This window comes from Drosophila gunungcola, chromosome 3R (genome assembly GCF_025200985.1).
Source record: "Drosophila gunungcola strain Sukarami chromosome 3R, Dgunungcola_SK_2, whole genome shotgun sequence".
In the NCBI taxonomy this organism is placed as follows: Eukaryota; Metazoa; Arthropoda; class Insecta; order Diptera; family Drosophilidae; genus Drosophila; species Drosophila gunungcola.
This window is the reverse complement of record NC_069139.1, coordinates 28101011-28120772: the sequence shown is the minus strand read 5'-3', so window position 1 is coordinate 28120772 and position 19762 is coordinate 28101011. Positions and strand designations below refer to the sequence as shown.

Genomic DNA, 19762 nt, shown 5'->3' with positions numbered 1-19762 from the left:
TTACGAAAACCTTAGTAAAATCATATTTCGTAGAGACCATTTTATATTAAAAATATTGTTCAATTGAACGCTTGCCAGTATGTCTGCCCGCAGACATTTTACTATCTATGTAAAGGGCTCGCAACTGCGTTATAATGTTTAGAGAAGATTACAAGTTTTAAAAATATGGTTCCTTTTTCAATGCAAATAATAAGCAAAATAAATTATAAATTTAAACTTAACTTAACTTAATAAAGTTTGAAAATATATTCTTCGTTAGTCAAAAACATTTAGTTAAGCTGCTATATAAAATATATTTATAGAGATAATTTCTAAGCAATTTAAAAAAAATAAGCAGTTAAAGGGATTCTCCGTTCTTCAAGGGGCAGGATGGTTTCCAAGGCTAAAAAAATAGACTTTTACTAATTTTTTTTCCAATTTCTGAGTGCATATAAATATTCAAGTTTTTTACACGGTAAATGCCTATATCTGAAGAGTATCTAGGATTTTCTTTTCCATAGTAATTCTTCTTCTTGAGGTCCGTAAAGCTTGAACTCACAGTGATATTTAAAAAAATATTAAAAATTATATTGATCTTTTAAATATATATTAGTTGATTGTGCGGATGAACGCAAATAGACGATTTTCTATTCTTGGTGCGGTTTTAAAGTCGGAGGTATCAATTTTACATTAAAAATCAGCACGAAAAATATAAAAAAAATTTTTTTAAAACAGTCATCATTAATTGTTTAATGTATAAAGGACGTGTACATATTTAATTTGGATCAGACCATTTCTTTTTGAGTTACGTTACGCACCGACTTGAAAAACGTAGTTTTGAGAAAAACCATCCTTAACTTTTGTACATACCGCGTAGCTGCCTTGGGCACGATAAAGGGTTTATATACAGTTAATAAACAGAAAAAAGCCGAAAATCAAATTTTTTAAAATTTTTTCTGAGAAAACTATTAAGTTTAATTATTATTGATGTTGTATACACATATTATGTTATATTTTATCTGTATTTTAAGACTATGTATTGAAATAATATTAATTTGGAAAGGAGCTTCAGCTAATCTCCGGGAGCTCCTCTAAAAAAAGGCGTTTTTAGGGGACCCATATATCTTTGAACTGAATCCTCCGAAATTTAAAAATCAAAGAGATGTCTTTAAAGTATTGTCTAATCTAGTAATTAATCAAAAGAAAAGGCAAAATAAAGTTTTTAACAAAAACCAATTTTTGAGCATAATTTCGGTCTTAAATTGTTTATAAATAAAATATTGATCGGAAAAAAAATCTTTGATTAATTACTAATAAATATGTTTAAGAAGCTTGTGTATAATTTTTGGGTAATGTTGGTCACCGACTTTGAAAACACCATTTTGAGTAAAACGCGTTTAGAGTTTGTACTTGTACTTTATGCAAGCACTCTTGGTTGGAAATATCTCCCTTACTGGGTTGCAAACTTCTGACTGTACAAAAATAGTAACTTTTAAGAATAAAACTTAAAAAAAAGCTGAATATTTCTTTTTTTAGCTGCAAGGGTCTGAAATTCATTAACTTGTCGATGCTAAAATGTCCACATTAATAAAAATACCTTCACAATAAATTTTTTTCATTTTTTCATATTTTTTCCAAATTTTGTTCCATAAGCTAGACTTTCTTCAGTACTAATATTAGATTCCAATATTTTACAATTAGGAATGGGTCAGTTCAACCCAAAACAGAATTTATTTTATTATCGTATTTTAACCATATAAAAAACTTTGAAAGAGAACTTATATCTGCCCATAATGAAGCTCATTTCGGCAGTGAAGGAAATTTATGATCTTGGCCCGCTGGTGTTTATAATCGACGCGATCCCATAAGATAAATGATTATTGAAATGCGCAACGCAAATGAATCGGTCTGAGAAGCAATAACAAAATTTGTAAGCAACAAATTCCGCGCATTGTTTTCAACAATTCGTTCAAATCCCTGGCTGTCTCTCGGGGAAAAATCGAAAATCGATTTAGTTGCTTAGAAAATACATGCCAGACTCTTTCTGGCGATTCCAAATGATTTCAATTACATTTAATTTGGCCTCAACATATTTTCCACAGGTGTGAAGAGGTTTTTTTTTCGGTAATGAAAAAACCATAAATCATTGCACAAATGAAGTTGAACTCGATGTTTTTTGGGGGCCCTTCGTTTTTTTTTTTTTGTTTCCCTCTTTCTTTATTGTTGTAAAGTGTAACATTGATTAAGCATTATTAGCGTTTATTGTTGTTGCGGCTCACTCGATTCCGAAGCATTCTACATAGTCCATTGTATTTGGGTCTTCTTTCTATCCTCTCTCACCGATGTTTTTGTTATTTTCTCTCCTATTTTGGCCGTTGTTTTGTGCCAGCACAGTGGGACACTTTCCATCATCAGCACTCTCGCGGGTGATGGAACGTTTCGTTTTCCAGCTCTGGCATCAGCCCCCAAAAGAGATTCTCCATTCGGGGGCTTTTCCGGGTGAAAGAGGGAAATAGTGAAGAAAACAGGGGTTAGGGGAAAACCGCTATGGGGGCGAGCATATTGATATATGTTCCGTCTGTCTGTTGGTGTTCGAAGTAAATCAAAATTGATTTGCCGAGTTGCCTCTCCGGGTAATGAAGTTTTTAATGAACTGGCTTGGGCCGTCGATAAAATGGGAGGAACGAAGAGATAATTCGGAAATTTAAAAGGGTAAGGGTAGTTATAGAAGTTGATTACCTAGCTATTTTACCGACTTAAGAATGTTATTCTCTAAAAAGTTAGTACTTATAAACTGTTGCGTTTCTTCAGTGATGGGATGTTGAAAAGTTAAACAAAACTTTAACATGTTCAAAAGTAGTTAAAATTTTCCAAATTTTACAATAGAAGTAAATTCACACCAAAAATAGAAGAGAAGCTTCTGTTTCATTATAACATTTTGATCAGTATCTTTTACCGCCACAGCATTAAAAAATGTAAAAATAACTAAAAGCATATACAAATGCAATTCACTCAACGGCTTAACCTTATTTAACTTAACTTAACTGTATACACAGCAAAATATGCGAAAAGAGTATACAGGGTCGATTGAAGAAGTTTCATGCAACATTTTACAGTGCAGCTAAATGTCTTTAAAGACATTTTTTACATAACTATTATTATTATTATTAAAAACGTAAATTATCTAAAATGCTTTTATTTTTTATAAAGTAAATGATGTAACATTTAATCTTTTCAAAATAAACCAATGATGTAAATAAATATAACATTGATAGTTATTGCTAGAATTGTCCTTTCCTGTAAAGGCATTGTTAAAAACTTACCTAGATCGTAACTTACCTATAAAACGAATGGAAAAGTCCACAAACACATAGACAAAAACGAAACCCGCCAGAACGACATAAAATGCGAAGGCGAGAGGAGCTTTTGAAGACGGTCGGCGGCCATTAATCGGGCTCTTGCCTTGGCCAATAAAATGAACGGAGAAAAGGCCATCAGCACAGCAGAGGGATTGGCCCTGAGCGAGTCCCATTCGCGGTTTGAGGCGCCTCTGAAAATTTACAAAACAAAAGCCAAATAAAGCTGGGGTCGAAATTGATTTTGCGGTAGCCAAGGCAATAAATGTTGCTCTGCCCAGCTGTTAAATACAAGTTGACCAATGGAAGTGGGCAAGGGAAAAACGAAGAAAAGCATTTGTGCACTGAAAAAACATATAGTTCTTGTTTAAGTTAAGGTGTTTAAATTAATGATTCATGTCAACTCATTCCAAAAGTCTAATGAAAAAAAAAATTAGTTTGTCCAAATAATGTTATACAAACAAAATTGTATTTAACATATGCTCGAAAAAAATAATTATGTTGGATTACAAAATTTATTTATATATTTTTGGGGCTCAGCGTGTTATTAGAAAATAAACCTCAAAATTTGTAGAACTACATTTATTATTATTTTTGAATTTTTATAAATTTTTAAACAGCGCCGACCGGTTGAAATATTTGGCGTTAATATTATTACAATTATTATACTGTTTAAAAAAGTGTATAGAAAATGAGGTAGTCTCACTATTCTACCAATTACTGCTCTAAACAAACATTAATAAACAAAATAATTGTTATATTATATTTATTTATGTTTTTGAGTTTTAAATCTTAATTTTTCAGCAAAATCTTTAAGGAAAGTGTAGTTACGTTAATGAACACTTATGTTGTATCGTAGTGTTATTGGGACTTACCCGGTAAGAAAATAATTTGACGTACAATTGTATTTAAGTGTATATTTTTATGGTATACCTCTTCAGTAATGCTGACATTTTGTTTAAGTAATTTTTGAGCCAGCTCACAGGCTAAAAAATAAAATATTGCGATAAGATGTGGTTCCAGAATTTTTAAATATATATGTAAAGTAAATAAAAAATGCCTAGAGTAAAATAAAGCTTTTCCCGTATTGGCATAAATCAAGCCAAATAGCTAAATGCTTGTTGTTTGTGGGAAATTCCGAAATGATGATCAAATTTCGTGCAATTATTTCTTTGTGTGCCAATGCAATTTCGTTGCGGCCTTGCGCAGTGCACAAAAGGTTTGACAAAGTGAGAAATATGCATGGCAAACAAGGAGCACAAGAATTCCACTACCCTTCCCCCGACCCGCCCCCTGCCACTCCCCTTTCGTCCCTTCAACTGCAACGAGAAAATATGATGACATATCGCGTCATAGTTCAAACGGCAGGGAATCCACTGATCAATTTTGTACACAGCACGGCGCCATCTTTTTGGCCCTTGCATGAGAGCAGGATTTTACTTTTTTCGAGGATTTAGTTTGCATTGCGATGGGCTGGGGGATGGAGGTGGGGGTGGCGGGGGGTGAAGGAAGTGGGAGGAGGGAGGGCTTTTGGCCTGGTCAGTGGCGCACTGTGTGTTTGGTTATGTATCTTTTTTTTCGGTTGCTTTCGCTTCGTTTCGAGTGAGCCAAATCGCAGGCCATAATTTTTTATTATCCCAAGCCCAGGGTAAAAGAGAGCGGCTGTTGGCTTCCGTTGGCGGAGTTGGCTCTTGGCCCGGAGTAGCCATAAAAATAATTAATTGGCTTTTATGTGGCAGGAGCCGTTGAAATTTCGCTTGTTTTTCGACCTCGTTCCACTCCCTTCACCTTCGTGGTCCTCGGCTGGGCAATGCAATTTCTGAATTGCATTTGCCTGCTTAATTAGCCATATTAATTATCTTCATAATCAGCATCGGTTTTGTGGTAACACACACACACACAAACAGAGCTCATTTCCGCTTCTGGCGGCGGCCATTTTGTTTTTATCCGTGGCTGTTTTGGCGATGTAATTAGTTTTTGCGGTTTTTCATTGGCCATTCGACCGCAAATTCAATTGCCGTTTTATTTGATTTCCCCGTGGACTATTTCGAGTCGGATTCTGTTAGATCTAAAATTAGATTCTGTACAACTCTTCGTTGTGAATATGATGTAGCTAATTGTCAATAATTAAATGTACATTTACTCCTAACTTAAAAGTAAAGCTTACTGCAAACAACTTCCCCAAAAGTTGTCTTTATATGGCAGTAAGTATATAACTCGGAACGATACGAATCGGACGACTAAATTATATAGCTTAGGAACAATCGGGGAAAAATTATAACTTTGCTGTTTTTCAATTTTTTTTGGATAGTTTTTCGATATTTAGTAATAATGTATAATTTTGGAATTACGTTTTAAATTTGATCAATATCAGACGACTATACCATATAGCTCCCAAGGGAACAATCGGAATATTAAAACCAAACATGAACAAAAAACTTGTAACTTTTTAATTTTCAATTTTTTTTTTAAATCGGAAAATGGGGTATATAAATTTCGACTTGCCGAAGTATGCGGTCTTTTTTTTTGTTTTTAAACAATCTGAAATTTATATTAAACCAATTAACTATTGGATTAAAACCATTACTAGAATCTAGAATTACTAGAGTTAAATCCATTTATGATTTTAAAGTGTACATTTTGCCAAATTTTATATATACCATTAAAGCTATTTACAATAGAAAATTTTTTATAAAATGACTATATTTTGACTTTATCCGTTACATGTTAAAATTTATTAAGCTATATCGAACTTCGTTCTGAAGTTGACTGAAATTACAACTCCCTCTGCATAGGTATAAAAATAAACAACCAACCAATGGACCGTTGCTATGCAAAAAAGCTTTGCCTAAGACAACAAAATGAGGTATCCACTCATTTTTTAGGTAAACAATTTATTTAAAACTATGCATTATTAAATTAAAAAAATATATATATTTAAAATTCTAAAGACTTTCCACCCTTTAAAGTGTAAGTTTTCTTGAACGACAAAAAAATTCTACGGAAAACCTACATTGCTATTTTTTTTTAGAAATATACGTTTTCAAATTGAAATATGGTCGTTTTATATAATACGTGCATAGTATATAAACTTCGGCATGCCAACGTTTTCTTCCTTCCTTGTTTTGTATTAATATATGTATTTATATTTGCACTAAAATTTAATATAAAATTTTCGTCAACTTGTTTTGCCTACTGTACATACTTAAGCGTCTCCTCCTCTTGTTTTTAATGTTTCATAGAAGTGTTTATAGTGGGACTCTATTTTCAATTCCAACAAGTGAAGTTTTTATATTTTAAGGCGTACATTTTTCACTGGATTTATTCACTTGACTAACAAACGAACTTTTATATTCACGTTCGGCAAGGGTTTTGCCTAAAATTATACATTTCCCATCCTTTCTTCTAGGTGGCTTCACGCCACTCCTCCTTGTTAAACCATCATCATCATCATTCGTTATCATTAATTTATGCAAAGAAAACTGCTGCACAGTATGAAGCATTTTCCTCCGTTGTTATAGCTGGAAAATGTTTTTCGTGGCATAAATCCCGAGGAAAATTATACGAAACTAGAATGTTTTTGAAAATACATGAGGCGAACGTCAACGCGGAAAATGAGTGGAATATGCGAGAAATTAATGGAATATAAGAAACTATAAGATTAATAAACATTAACAATTACTCAAAATCCCCGGTGAGGTTCCATAAGTAACGAAATAATTGGATAAGGAACGTTTTTTTTTATTATGATAGAAAGTCCACAACGTAATTATGAAAGAATTGGCTGACGAAAAACAAATCACTCGTGAATAAAATGAATTTATGAGTTGTTAAACCAAACTAAGTTGGCTCCAAAAAAATGCTGGTTTCTTGGGTGATTTACAAGATTAAAATTTCGATAAAATTTATTTAAGATAAGTTCAGTTTATTTATCTTTCCGTATTTAAAATAATGGTCTAAGAATCAACTAAACCCACAGAAAGAGTTTTCAAAAGTCATAAATTAAAATAAGGTCTAAAAATGAAATTAACACTAATGAGTTTTTGTAACTCAAAAAACTCATTAAATTAAAAGGGTCACGAAAGGCAAAAGTTGGTAAAACCAAACAAATAACCCTTAAAAACGAAATAATGAGCACGGTGTTTAAAAAAAGACGAATTCAAATGCGCAGTTTGCGGTTTGCAAAAGCGCACGTCCCTAACAACTATATTTCCACAATTTTTTCGCGCCAAAAGGGAAATATAATAATAAAGACTAAAAAGCCCACAAAAACGCATAATATAGCTGATCTGAATAGTTCGATGTGTGTGCCCAAGTTAATGAAGCGGAAATGCAAATAATACAACCGCACACAAATATCCACGGGCCAATTGTTCACTTACCCGTCCTCTGATGACGATTAAGAGAAATTTCAACGACAATGATGATGATGGCCATTGCATATATGTACATAGCTCACGTATAGTATGATCCATTGTTCCACAGGCCTGACATTTCCACAGCGGAAACCGAATCAAAAACAAATGACTAAGGCGAAGGTTTTTGGGATGCTGCGCTTTTGTTTTTTTTTTTTTTTGTGCCTATGCCGCGACCTTGTCCTGCAAACAGTAGGATAACAACAAACAATAAAAGCCTACTTCATAATCGAAAATAGGAAGATGAATGACAGGGTTTTAGAACGAACGCAGTATGCCATTGCAGTTCATTGCTTTCGTTTATTTTTTTAAGAGCCAAATACGAATTGGGTAAACTACTAATTTCTTTGGGTCATGCTGTTGGTGAACCTAAGAAAAAAATCCTTTAAAAAGCTTAAAAGCTGGGAGCAATAAATTCGTTATTTAGGATTTTAAAAAAAGTGATAAATAAAACAAAAGTCAGCTAAATGGGAACAAATAAAATTCTATTCATTCTGCCCGCAAAATTGTGAAAAAATCAAACAAAATGAAAACATAAGGTTACAAAACTGATTAGTTTTCAACAAATTAAAGTCTTTAATAACAATTGTTTTAGACACTTAAGTATTCTTAAATAAATGTATATTAACAAAATAAAAAAATTTTTTTTAGTTTCTAACTGTATGTATATTATCATTTAAGTTATCCTTATCTATTTATCTATGTATTAATTAACCCATTTCAAATCTGTTGTGACTGACGCTTTAATGTAAATGTATTTTACTTGAAGCGTCAGGATAATAAAAATACTTTAATACATACATTTAAAGAACTAATTACATGGAATCCCACGGATACGAATTCTTTCGGTTGGTGTAAAAACAATTAAGCTTTTGCTGTCATTTATTCGACGATTGAAGGATACAAAACGGACAACTTTGCAATTCAGATCCTGCCTTTAATTCTACACATTTATTCATGCTAGCTGCTCTATTAGGCACATGATTTTCGTAAAATTAGTTTATGACGATTTGCATCATAATATAATTGTGATGGTGTCGAGCTCGGCTTAGAAATTTTGTCAAGATTTGTTTTTAACTAACATAATGGCATAAGCCTGGAGGGGCAAAGGGTCTCTTCGTGCTTTACTGATTTTTGGCCTCACTCTTCAAGAGTTGTTGGTGTTGAGCCTCACGCCTCTGTTTGGAAACCTCGAAGGCCGTAATCGGTTTCCGGGGACGAGGTCCGCCCTTGGTTCGGAACCGCTGCTGGCGCACAAAGAGCGGCCTGCGCTGGTTGAGCCACCAGCCGAAGTCCGGCGGAATCCGGCCGAATTTGCTGACCAAGTTCCGGTGTCGCTGGATGTCATCGCGCCTCTCGAGCCATTTCCGGCCGTACTCCCAGCCCAGCAGCCAGCCCATGACGGGCTGCTTTTCTTCGCACAGCTCCAACATGGGTTCCGGCCGATCTGCCGGCGGTAGGATCGCTGACCCGTGATCTCTGGCCGGAATGAGCGGCGAACGGCTCCAGGTCTTGATTTTCGAAATCATATTGGTGTGGAATTGTTTACTCTCTCTTTTTCACTTGTTGTCGTGTCGGTGGTGTCTGTTTTTCAACTGAGCCTGGCTGACGACTGATCTCCTACTCGATGTGGCAAGGCCAACTATTACACTTTGGGAAAGTCATTGCCGGTACTTAAGAGTGCCTCAATTCCAATATACTCACTACTTACTGCTCTGCTTTAAACCTTGTTGCCTGGCACAAAGCGTATGTTTAATGAAAATCTAAAAAATAGGTATAAATTTTCAAAATTTTACTGACTTTTAGAAGTATTAAGCCATATTTAAATTAAAACGAATTGTATTAAAAATGTGAGAGTAGTTTTTTTTTAGGTTAGACAATGTCCTTTGTTGTGTTGGTATAATCAACTTGTACAAAAAATGTACTATTTATGGTTGAATAAAAATTGTCTTATTCTCAGAATTTTGTCCTATTATTTATTATTGTTAAACTTACTGTAACTAATTGTAAAGAAAGTGTGACATTTTGAATATTTTACCACTTGTTCAAATCAGATAATAAATGGTTACGACTTTACAGTCACTTTCAAACTTTACTAAATTAAGGACAAGTGCTCCTACACTTTCAAACGAAACTAAGAAAATACCTTTATAAGCAGGGTTAACTTTAAACGGTAGGCTTTATTAATTCCTGGAGCTTTGAAGAAAACTAGATAATATGTCCTACATTTTTTTTTATTTTACACATTTTGGTTATAATTTAGAACGTCTGAAATAAAAAATATTCCAACCGTAGACTTAATTAATTCTAGAAACTTTAAAGAAAACAAGATACTATGCACTACATTTTTCTTTAATATTACACATTTAGAAAACAATTTTAGTCAGAACACCTGAAGTTAAAAATATTCTTGACAATTAACAAAAATTTTTTAGATATTTTTTGACTTGATACAAAATTTGAGTAAGCAGTGTAATTGAAAAACAGCAGAAATCAATAAACAGGAACAACCTTAATCAGGAATAAATTAGCTGTTGTCTAGTCTTTTTTTGCCTGCGCTTTTCAAGCCAACTGCTGTAGTCGGGTGGAATGAATTTGGCGGCTTTTTTGATCTTTTTATTGGTCATCTTGTCATGAGTGTTGCGCTCTTCCAGCCACTGTCGACCGTAGTGCCAGGATAGAAGCAGGCCCATTTGAGGCTCCTCCTGCTCGTAGGTCGGTGTAAACGAATGGTGCCTTATATTTTTCTCGGCCAGCTCACTTTCTGGACGGATGATCTTTGCCGGTATCCAGTAGTTTTTTTTTGCCATATTGTTGCTTAACTGTTGGTGACTGTCTTGGGTTAAAAAATATTACTATTCCTACATAATATTCAAATCTCGCTCGAACCGATTTAGCCCGATGGAAAGCTCCACGATGGAATGATTTCAAGTTTTTACCGTTTTTAAGATCAGTTTAAAATCTAGTAACTTATAAAATTTACTATTGTTTTCTTTGGTATAGGTGCGACTAAGTATTAGATGCCCCTAACTCTGCTAATCAATTTCAAAATAAATAAATATGCCCCATAAAAATGTTCCGGATCTTAAGTGGCGAAAAATGTACATTTATGCTCATAACTTCTTGGATCGATTAGGAAAATGTTTGTGAATAGTCGATAGATATTTTCCGAAATACATATACAGTGTCTATCATGTCTCTGAGTGCCAAGACATACTTTTGCAATTTGTGGGCATTCGAGTGGGCGTAGCCACTTGAAATAATCTTGCCCTGCGTGGGCAAAACTAGAATCTTGATTTGAAATCAAACATCTCTAGCTTTTGTAGCTCCCGAGATCTCGACGTTAACACGGACAGACCACTCGGCTGTTGATCCTGATCAAGAAAATAAACAGTTTATTGGGTCGCAAACAGCATCGAAGTATGTTTTGTATTATGTAAAAATCGGTGCAATGTCATTTTAACTTTGGCTTGCTGATTTTAACATCCGTTCTCATAATTAATTTTAGATAGCTTAAATTAATATAAAAAAGGATTTGGTGTAGTGTTGAAAATTGAAATCTACATAATAAAAATTAAATAATGTCTCAAAACAATCAATAGAACCATGTGCCCTGATTCCATATAAATACATATTTTGTATATTTAAAGGAGCATTTTAAGAAAGCTTATATGTATATTCGGCTTGCCGATGATAGCTTCGTTTTGTGTTTTTTTTCACATATACAAATTTTGCCTGTCTTCATTGAGTTTCGATAAAAATATGCTCTCAAATAATAAAGATACCGTTAAATTTCAGATTGTGATTTGGTTTTGAGGTGAAATATATTTGTAAGACTGCCAACTGCTAATTGAGTTAACACAAGCTGGCTGAGGCGTACAAAATTCCGGACAAAAACCCGACAAAAATGTTGCTAATGGACATAATAGCTGAACGCGAACACAATCGAAACAGACAACAAGCCGCCCATCGACAAGGGTCACAAATTGGGAGGAAAATACAAACAGATGTAAATCTGAGCGTAAAACCCGAACAACCCAAAAGTGGAGAAACTGGAAATGTGAAAAGCACGGCATGAGGGCGAAGTCAGCGGGGGCGACCAATAGGTCAAGTACGAATTGCATTGGTCCATATCCACATACTATCGGGGGCTGCGGAAGTGAAACAGTGGGATGGAGCTCTAAAGTGCCCAGAACAACGCGTGCCAAAAGGTGCAAAAGGCCTTAAACGGAAATGAAAAGACATCTGTTTTTGTAGTTCCTATTATTCATTCACAATTTACAATAAACAATTATGCAACCAAAGTTTTTCGAACTTGCACTGTAACCTGGTTTAAAATTATAGGTATTCAATGACCACGTCGTCGCAGCATGATCTGAAGTCGGCAAAAATTCTTCATCTTTCCTTTTTAATTATAGAGACCTTTTGGTAATTGATATCTATCGGTAGACACAAACATTTTTGAGCTTACCTATATTTTAGAAGTTATGGGGTTATTAAGTCTTCTGCCGCCGCTCTACCGGTGATCGGCCGCTGCTCTGCCGGTAATCGCTGTAGTAGAGAGACCCAGCGAAAGAACTGTTAGCGGGAGGTGGGGATGTTGGTCGCACTTAGCTTCTAGTGTTGTAATTAACTATCTAGTTAGTGTAATCAAAGATATATGAAACCACTTGCTTTCTTTTATAAGAGTTCTCTGTTGATCTTGCTAACAGCTCTGTCGCTAGCCCAGTTTGCAAGGGAATTTTACCCCAAATACATTGGGATTTGACTGACTGCGATCGTCATGAAATTCTTACTTCGATGAAAGTCATATTTAGCCGGAAACCAGCGAAGTTGGCACCACTGGCTTAGTGTTCGTCGGTGACTGCTGCTCTCCTACTCGCACACCTCTCTCCTGCCTCCGTCCTTGTCTGGCCTTTACCGTTGCGCTCCTCTGCCCGCCTGTCGTCATTTCTCATCGTCGCTCGGTTGTTCCCTTGTAATTTGTCACCGCTGGAGCTCATTTCTGCGGCGTAATTTGTTTGCAACTCATTTCGGGATTCATTTCCATGGCTTGTCTCTTTTTGTTGTTTGCTTGCCTTTGTTTTGGTCAACGGTCTTGGTGCATTTAATTAAAATTATTATTGCTTGTAATTGGGGAGCGGAGGCGAATAAGAAAGGGTTATTCATAGAAATGTGGATTGAATAAACTTAGTGAAATTACTGCGCAATTGGGGAAAGCAAAAAGTTTACAAAATATTGTAAGCATAGGGGGCAAATTAAAATTTATTTTTGGGCTGAATTAAGTATTCCTTAAATATTTTTTAACTTTATATAAAATTTTTAAAAACAGTTGTCGATTTATGATGGGCTTAGTTTTAACTTTGTGAAGATCCTTTATACTTCTTCGATTCAAAATATTGACAGGATTGGCTTTGTCAGCTTTGAATACCTAACTAATCAATAATATAATATGTGCTGATAATATGGAACTTTCAATTTGAAACTTTTTCTTAGTGTTATAAAACGTATACTATAAATTTGACGATAAAAATATTTTAAATTTCGATTTTTTTTGTATGATATTTATCAAACTTCAATTAAACGTCTTAATGGGTCATCCCCTTCAAAGAAATTTAAGGAAAAAACAAGTAAAAAGCTTCACTGCGGCAAGCAGAAGTAAGCCCTTACAGGCTTACTGACTTTTGATTAAGACCATAAAACTCACTGCAAGCTAATAATAATTTAAAAAAAAAATGATTTAATTTTAATTAATTCTAATACCTATATGCATACATATATACATATGTACATAAATGCTTTATATTACAGAATACCAGCGAAAGTTACAGGTTTTTAAAGAAGGTAATAAAAAAGATTATTATAAAGAGAATAGAATGAGACTTAAAGAAATTAGGTTTGCTTTGTTTATTGGTGAGCTTAATAAAAGGTAATTTTAATTTTATTTCGTGCAAAAGTTAAAAAGCAACATTTGTTTTAATTCTGAATTGCATTTAAGCTATCGAACTGTCTTTCTTCTGCTATCGGCGCGGCATGTGGGGCATAATCGCCCTAAAGTATGCTTAAAGTGCATCTTTGGATGGATTTAATAGTGAAAAAGATGTGACTTTAAGATGGCCATTGGGATTTCCGTTTTGATTTCCTTTCGGTTTCATTTATTTTTCCCTTTTTAATTTTAGGCCCCCCACAAACTAAACTCTTTCAAAATATCTTTCCACTCACTTCATTACCAACTGAGGCATATCAATTTGGCCTATCCAGACGAAATCATAAAAGCCACTTCAGAAAACTAATTTTTGAGCATTAGAAAGGTTTGGGCATATATGTTTGTGTGTAGTTTCCCCGACTATTGTGATCCAGCATGACTTTGCTTTCAAAACATATTTGTAACGGCGAAAAGCCCATAACAAAAGCGTAACACTCTCGGGAAGCAAGAAAAGTAAAAAAAATTGCTCAAGTACACGCACTTTTAAACGCAATTACGTTGAACTTTGGCACAAGAGCAGGGCGAGGGGCATCGAAATGTTGAAAGGAACTGTGCGTTTATAAAAGTAATATGTGCGTACGATCTCACAGAGGCAGTTTTCATTGCCTAGGGGCGAAACTTGAATCGGATTTGTACTCTGTTGACTTCAACGCTGCTCCTCCCTACTTCTCATAGTTGGACAACCAAGAACGCCCCAGGTGAAAATAAGGAATAATTCTTTATTAGCTAGCTCTCGGACGACAGAATACCCTGAGATAGAGCTGACAAGTCATCTGATTTTTTAAATTTGAGAGAATCAGGTACAAATACACGGAAAAACTTTCAACACCACTATTATTTAATTCACACATCAACGTGATACTAATGTTTAAAAAATTTTTACGAATTTTTCTTTTTATCCTGACACTCATATCATAAGATTGTAGTACATTGTATATAAATGTTTTCCTAATTGGTTAAAATAAAACCAAACATTCATACAAATATTAACTGAATTTGGTTAAAAGAGTAGTCAGGAGACCCCTGGTTCTATAGTTAACAAAGAGATGCAGGTAAATGTTCGAATTTTTGTTTAATGGCATAAGGTGTAAGGTATTGAAATTAGACTGCACTTACTTTAGATGGAACTATGGGAGATTGAGGCTAAGGACTAATATACCCACAATCTCTGCAAATACCGTGTGCTATTAAACGCATGCCCAGCAACAACAACAATAGCTAAATCAACAACTACGACGACAACTGGAATGCATCATCATCATCGCAGCTCACCACACTATTGCCATCTCGCTTGTCCAACGCCATTGGGGGTTTGGCATTGAGCCTATGCGAGGTAAGAGTTCCACTGTGCATCCCGCTCGCACTCCCGCTCGCATCCGCACCCAAGAGCCCTCGCTCTTTCACTCTCACTCACTCATCCTGTGACCCTTTGTATGGGGATTTGCCTTTATTAGTTTGTCTAATTGCTTTTTGCAACAATTATTATGGCATTTTCCGTTGCTGTCGCCGCCGTGTTGTTGGTTTTCGCTGTAGAAAAGTATCACAGATGTGTGAACCCCGCGCTGACCCCCCGCCGATTTGCAGTGCTTTGATTTTGACTCTTCACAGTATTCGTTATTATTCTACATACAAACTCTCATATTCGTATTTCAATTTTTTTTGGGTGTGCTTTGGTTACCATGTTCCATTTAAGTATAGTCCATGCGACGCGGTCTCTCTGGGCTACTACTTTTGTAATACTTTTTAATAAATTCTGTTAAAGAAGGCGTGAAACATTTCACTGTTTCAGCGTTTCCGTTTCTAGGGACCACCCGCCGCGATCGGGCTGGTCGGGGGTAAAGGGTCAAGAGGGGGAGGTCGGGGACAGGGAAAAGTGTTTTTCATTAAATTTTGAATTCCCCATTATTTAATTTGGTATGTTTTTGTTGACGAGGTTGAAGAGAGCAGATGGCTCTGATAAAATTAATTTTTGTTGCATACTATTGGGCGCATATATAGAAGAAGTTATGCAAGGGATTTATCATAACTTTAAAACTTACTCTATGATTGGAAACATTTATGCCGCTTTGACCAATAGAAGAGTTCATGTGTTTTTTTTAGGACAGCTATTTAAAAGCTTAATCTCAATAAAGTCTTGTTTACTTAAGCTTTGTTTTTTAAGCTGTAAGTCTATTTGAACAAATTAAACTATGAAGGTTATATTTAATAACAAATCTTATGCCCAAATAAAACGCCCTAAAAATAAGAACAAATGAAACTATGATAGCTATATTATTAATAAATCTAACACCCGAATCAAACAAACAAAAGTTTTCCAGAATTTAAGAGAAACACCATGTTAAAATATTGAAAGTTTATTTGTCAAAGTTTTTTTAATAAGAATAAAAACAATTGAAACTATGACAGTTATATTTATTAATAAATCTTACGCATAAATAAAAAAAGTTTTTCAGAATGTTCGAGATAGGCCATGTTAAAAAAATAAACGTTTATTTGCCGAAAAATATTGTATATAATCAAAGCAACTGCAAAAAAATACAAAAAATGGGTTTTTTATTATGCATGTTATGATATGATTGTTTATAATAAGCAAGTTAAATAACTTCCTTATCACTTAAAACGCAAATAGTAAAAAAACAAAAATAGATAATCCATATCAATATATAATTGTTTATAACAAACAAGTTTTACAAGCTATGAAATACATTTGTCTATAAATACAAAAATAATATTAAAACAACAAAAGCAAAAAAGAACAGCAAATAATTGGAGAACAATTTTTTTGGTCAATTACTATTTTGCTGTACACTTCAACATTTTATAGGAAAACTACTGTTTTCATGGCAATTACATTTTTTAATAGTTTGAGACAGTTTTAACCATCAAATAATTGATTTAAAATTGCTTGTTTTGTGTACCTGAAAAGTTAAGTTTATTATATTATGAGTTTTAAGTCTGTTTAAAATCATTGCTTAAAAGACGTTTAATTAAATAAAATATTTTTTTTGATTACACACACACCTACGATTCATTTATTCTTAACGTAACCTATCCCAAAGAACTAAATTATTTCCATTCTGAGGTATGACCAGCTCTGAACCAATCCTGTCTGTACCACAGCAGTTATGGGTCCCACAAATCCTAAAAGAACATATCCGAGTTTTTTATGCCTCTTTCCTTCGATTTGAGTTATGTTATTTATCATTTGACTGTGTAATTTTTCATTCGGCAAACTTTCAGTGCCACACGCACCAAAAGAGCTTGTGACCCTCTTGGCTGGCCAAAGAAAATATTTTGCTTTGCTTTTTGACATTTATTTCTCTTAAAAAAGGTCGGAAAGAAAGCAGCAGATGGGAAACAATAAAAGCTGTAACAGCAAAAACAACTAAAGTGCGACTTTATTAATTTTACTTTGTTTGAGGCACATTCCTTGCGGGCGCAGAAAAACAGCCAACGTCACGCTCATCCATCGAATCCATATGCCATATGGGGGCAGGTGGAGGAGGAGCGGTTTTTGGCCACCTTTGCGTGTCCATTGGCTATAATTCAAACTGCATTGGAAGAATGGTCAGACCACTGCACGTTGAAATAAATATAAATGTCAAAACTGAGTGGAGTATTTCAGGGCGAGCTCCTATATCAGTATATACATATATTTATGCTTGTGAGTATACATGTGTTTCTTGAAATCGTTGCACCTTGGTTTGTTTACAAATGAATCATCAGGAGGTTTGAGATGCGTGAGAAATCACAAAAAATCAGGAGTAAATTATTAGGGTTCCTTTGGGGAGTTTTAAAACAATAAACTTTTCCAGGATACTTTTTTTTATCATATTTATTGGGCAACAAAATGTGGTGTCCTAAAAATAATACAAAGATGAAATTTTAGTTCATCTTGAAACGTAGTGATGGCCGAACCTAAACAGATTAAGATAATTTTAAGAGCTGAGTTAATCTATCCCGTCTGTTTCTTGATTTTATTGCAAGTTATTTATAAAAATCGATCAATCGAAAATTATGAAGAAAAAACGAGTTAGTCAAATTCTGGGCTACAGGTCAAGAAAGAAATTCATAAAACAATCTTTTTTGGAATTAATGTCAATAGTCGACAAACCCTTTTTTTGTGCTTTCGTTGATTCAATCAATCATTGAGCATTACATGAAATCATTTATTTGATCTTCTTGGCTTACGACTTAAAATGTTGCACTCTACAAGACAAAAATAGTTTAACAGAAATTTATAAGAAAATAACTCATTTGGTGGAGTCAAACGGCGCTATGTAGCGCCGTTTATCATAAATAATAAAAACACCCAGCCAAACCAGAAAAAAAAAAATGAAATGTTGAATTTTATTAATGACAAAAACTTTTTTGAGTTGCATTAAAAATGTTATGCCCGAAATATACATTAATTCATTCATAAGCCGAGGAGTTGATCAAAGCACTTGACTGCTGACTTTGATTTTTCGGGAGGGAGTTAAACTTCAAACAGCGATTTTTATCGTTTTGTCTCCATGGAGATGTTGAAAATCTTAAGCGCCATCATTTATTATGTAGAACTCGTTATTGTTGTTGCATTTGTGCACAAATTTATGTGATTTTTATGCGTAGACATAATTATAAAAGTCGCTTATGCTGGAGGATCCCAACGAGCCACAAAGGGAAAGAACGAAAACCAACCCATGCTCGGCGATCTTCAGACTTCATTTACTGGCGACTTTTTGGTTCGGGATCCAAAGGTTGGGGATGGAGTTGGAGTTCGGGTTGGAGTCGGCGCTCCAGCTACACCTCGTATTGTCATAAATTATAAAATTTTATGCGTAAATTAATGACCACGTTTTTCTTTGCTTTTGGTTCGTTCGCAGGTAAGTCGATTGGAATATTTTCTCATTTTTTGGGGATGCATCTGCGCCTTTTCATGGAGTGGGAATAGTTAGGCTGAAACGAAGAGTGTTTTATACTTCGTTATATATCAAACGATATTTGTCGATGTGCTGCAGATTTGGCAGAAATTTTTTTATACATTATTCAATTTTCCTACTCAGAAAAATAATGGAATATTTAAAATAAATATCTGTCTATCGAATTCAACATTTTATAATTAATGTTTAAATCAAATATTACATCTTAATTTTAAATACAATGCGTATTAAATTTCATGATTTAATATTAAATTAATGGTTTAAAGACTAGATTTACTTAAGTAAAAATTGGAATTGAATTTAGTATGTGAAAATTTAATTTAAATTTAAACCACATAAAGAAATAATAAAATATATTTTAATGAAATAGGAAAGTTTGTGTTTAAAAAACATATTTAGTTCTTTACCAAAGCTTTACATACTGTTGGTCATTATTTATCTATATCAAAAATATTTAAAACAATTCAATTGTTTATTGACATTTAAAATATTTTCGTTTTTTTTTAAATTGATGTAGAGTGTACCAATTCCTTTAGCTTACTTTATCTAAGAGTAACCGCAAACTTGCAATTATTGCAACTAAAGCAACAGTGACAACACAAAGATGAACAACACATGTAATCACTGAAATCAACAATTGCTTTTGATTAAACAAAAGAACAGTCTATCTGCCTTTCTCTTTCTCCAGCTGGCTCATAAACAAAATCAAATAAATTAGTCGAAATGAGGGTGGCCTGATTGTTCCATGGTAACGTGGGTTATGTGGGATAACCGCAAAGTGCGCAAAAAGTTCATTGGCAGAGATCTGTTCGGTTTAACATGTTAGCTGATATGGATCCGCTACTCTGTGTTTTAAGGTTTATCAGCTCATTCAGTTATTAAAAATTAGGTTTTATTAAATTAAAATCATATAAATGGATTGATTTTGGAACCGATAAGGTACGTGACATGTACAAATTTAGTTTAGCCTGTAAATAATACTTTTTTTTTCTTTTTTATAGACGAGATCCCAAAATTAATCATCTTGTGTTCTTTGTTGTTAACAAATTTTCAACTATTTTATTTGATCATTCTAATTCTCATTTTTCTACGCAATTAATTTGT

At 34.0% G+C, this 19762-nt stretch overlaps 3 protein-coding genes across 3 annotated transcripts in view; all 3 read right to left on the bottom strand.

Moving 5' to 3' along the window:
• The window catches only part of LOC128260213 (checkpoint protein HUS1), a 111741-nt gene that overhangs the window by 20133 nt on the left and 71846 nt on the right, over positions 1-19762 (bottom strand). The gene's annotated exons all lie outside the window — the stretch shown is intronic.
• LOC128260240 (uncharacterized) lies at positions 8594-9380 on the bottom strand. Its single transcript, XM_052993067.1, has one exon. The coding sequence runs from the start codon at positions 9277-9279 to the stop codon at positions 8875-8877; it is 405 nt and encodes a 134-aa protein (XP_052849027.1). The 5' UTR covers positions 9280-9380; the 3' UTR covers positions 8594-8874.
• LOC128260245 (uncharacterized) lies at positions 10124-10652 on the bottom strand. The gene has a single exon (XM_052993074.1). The coding sequence runs from the start codon at positions 10558-10560 to the stop codon at positions 10267-10269; it is 294 nt and encodes a 97-aa protein (XP_052849034.1). The 5' UTR covers positions 10561-10652; the 3' UTR covers positions 10124-10266.

Excerpts from the sequence above, each read along its gene's own strand:
- LOC128260240 (XM_052993067.1), bottom strand. The coding sequence starts at position 9,279 with ATGATTTCGAAAATCAAGACCTGGAGCCGTTCGCCGCTCATTCCGGCC.
- LOC128260245 (XM_052993074.1), bottom strand. The coding sequence starts at position 10,560 with ATGGCAAAAAAAAACTACTGGATACCGGCAAAGATCATCCGTCCAGAA.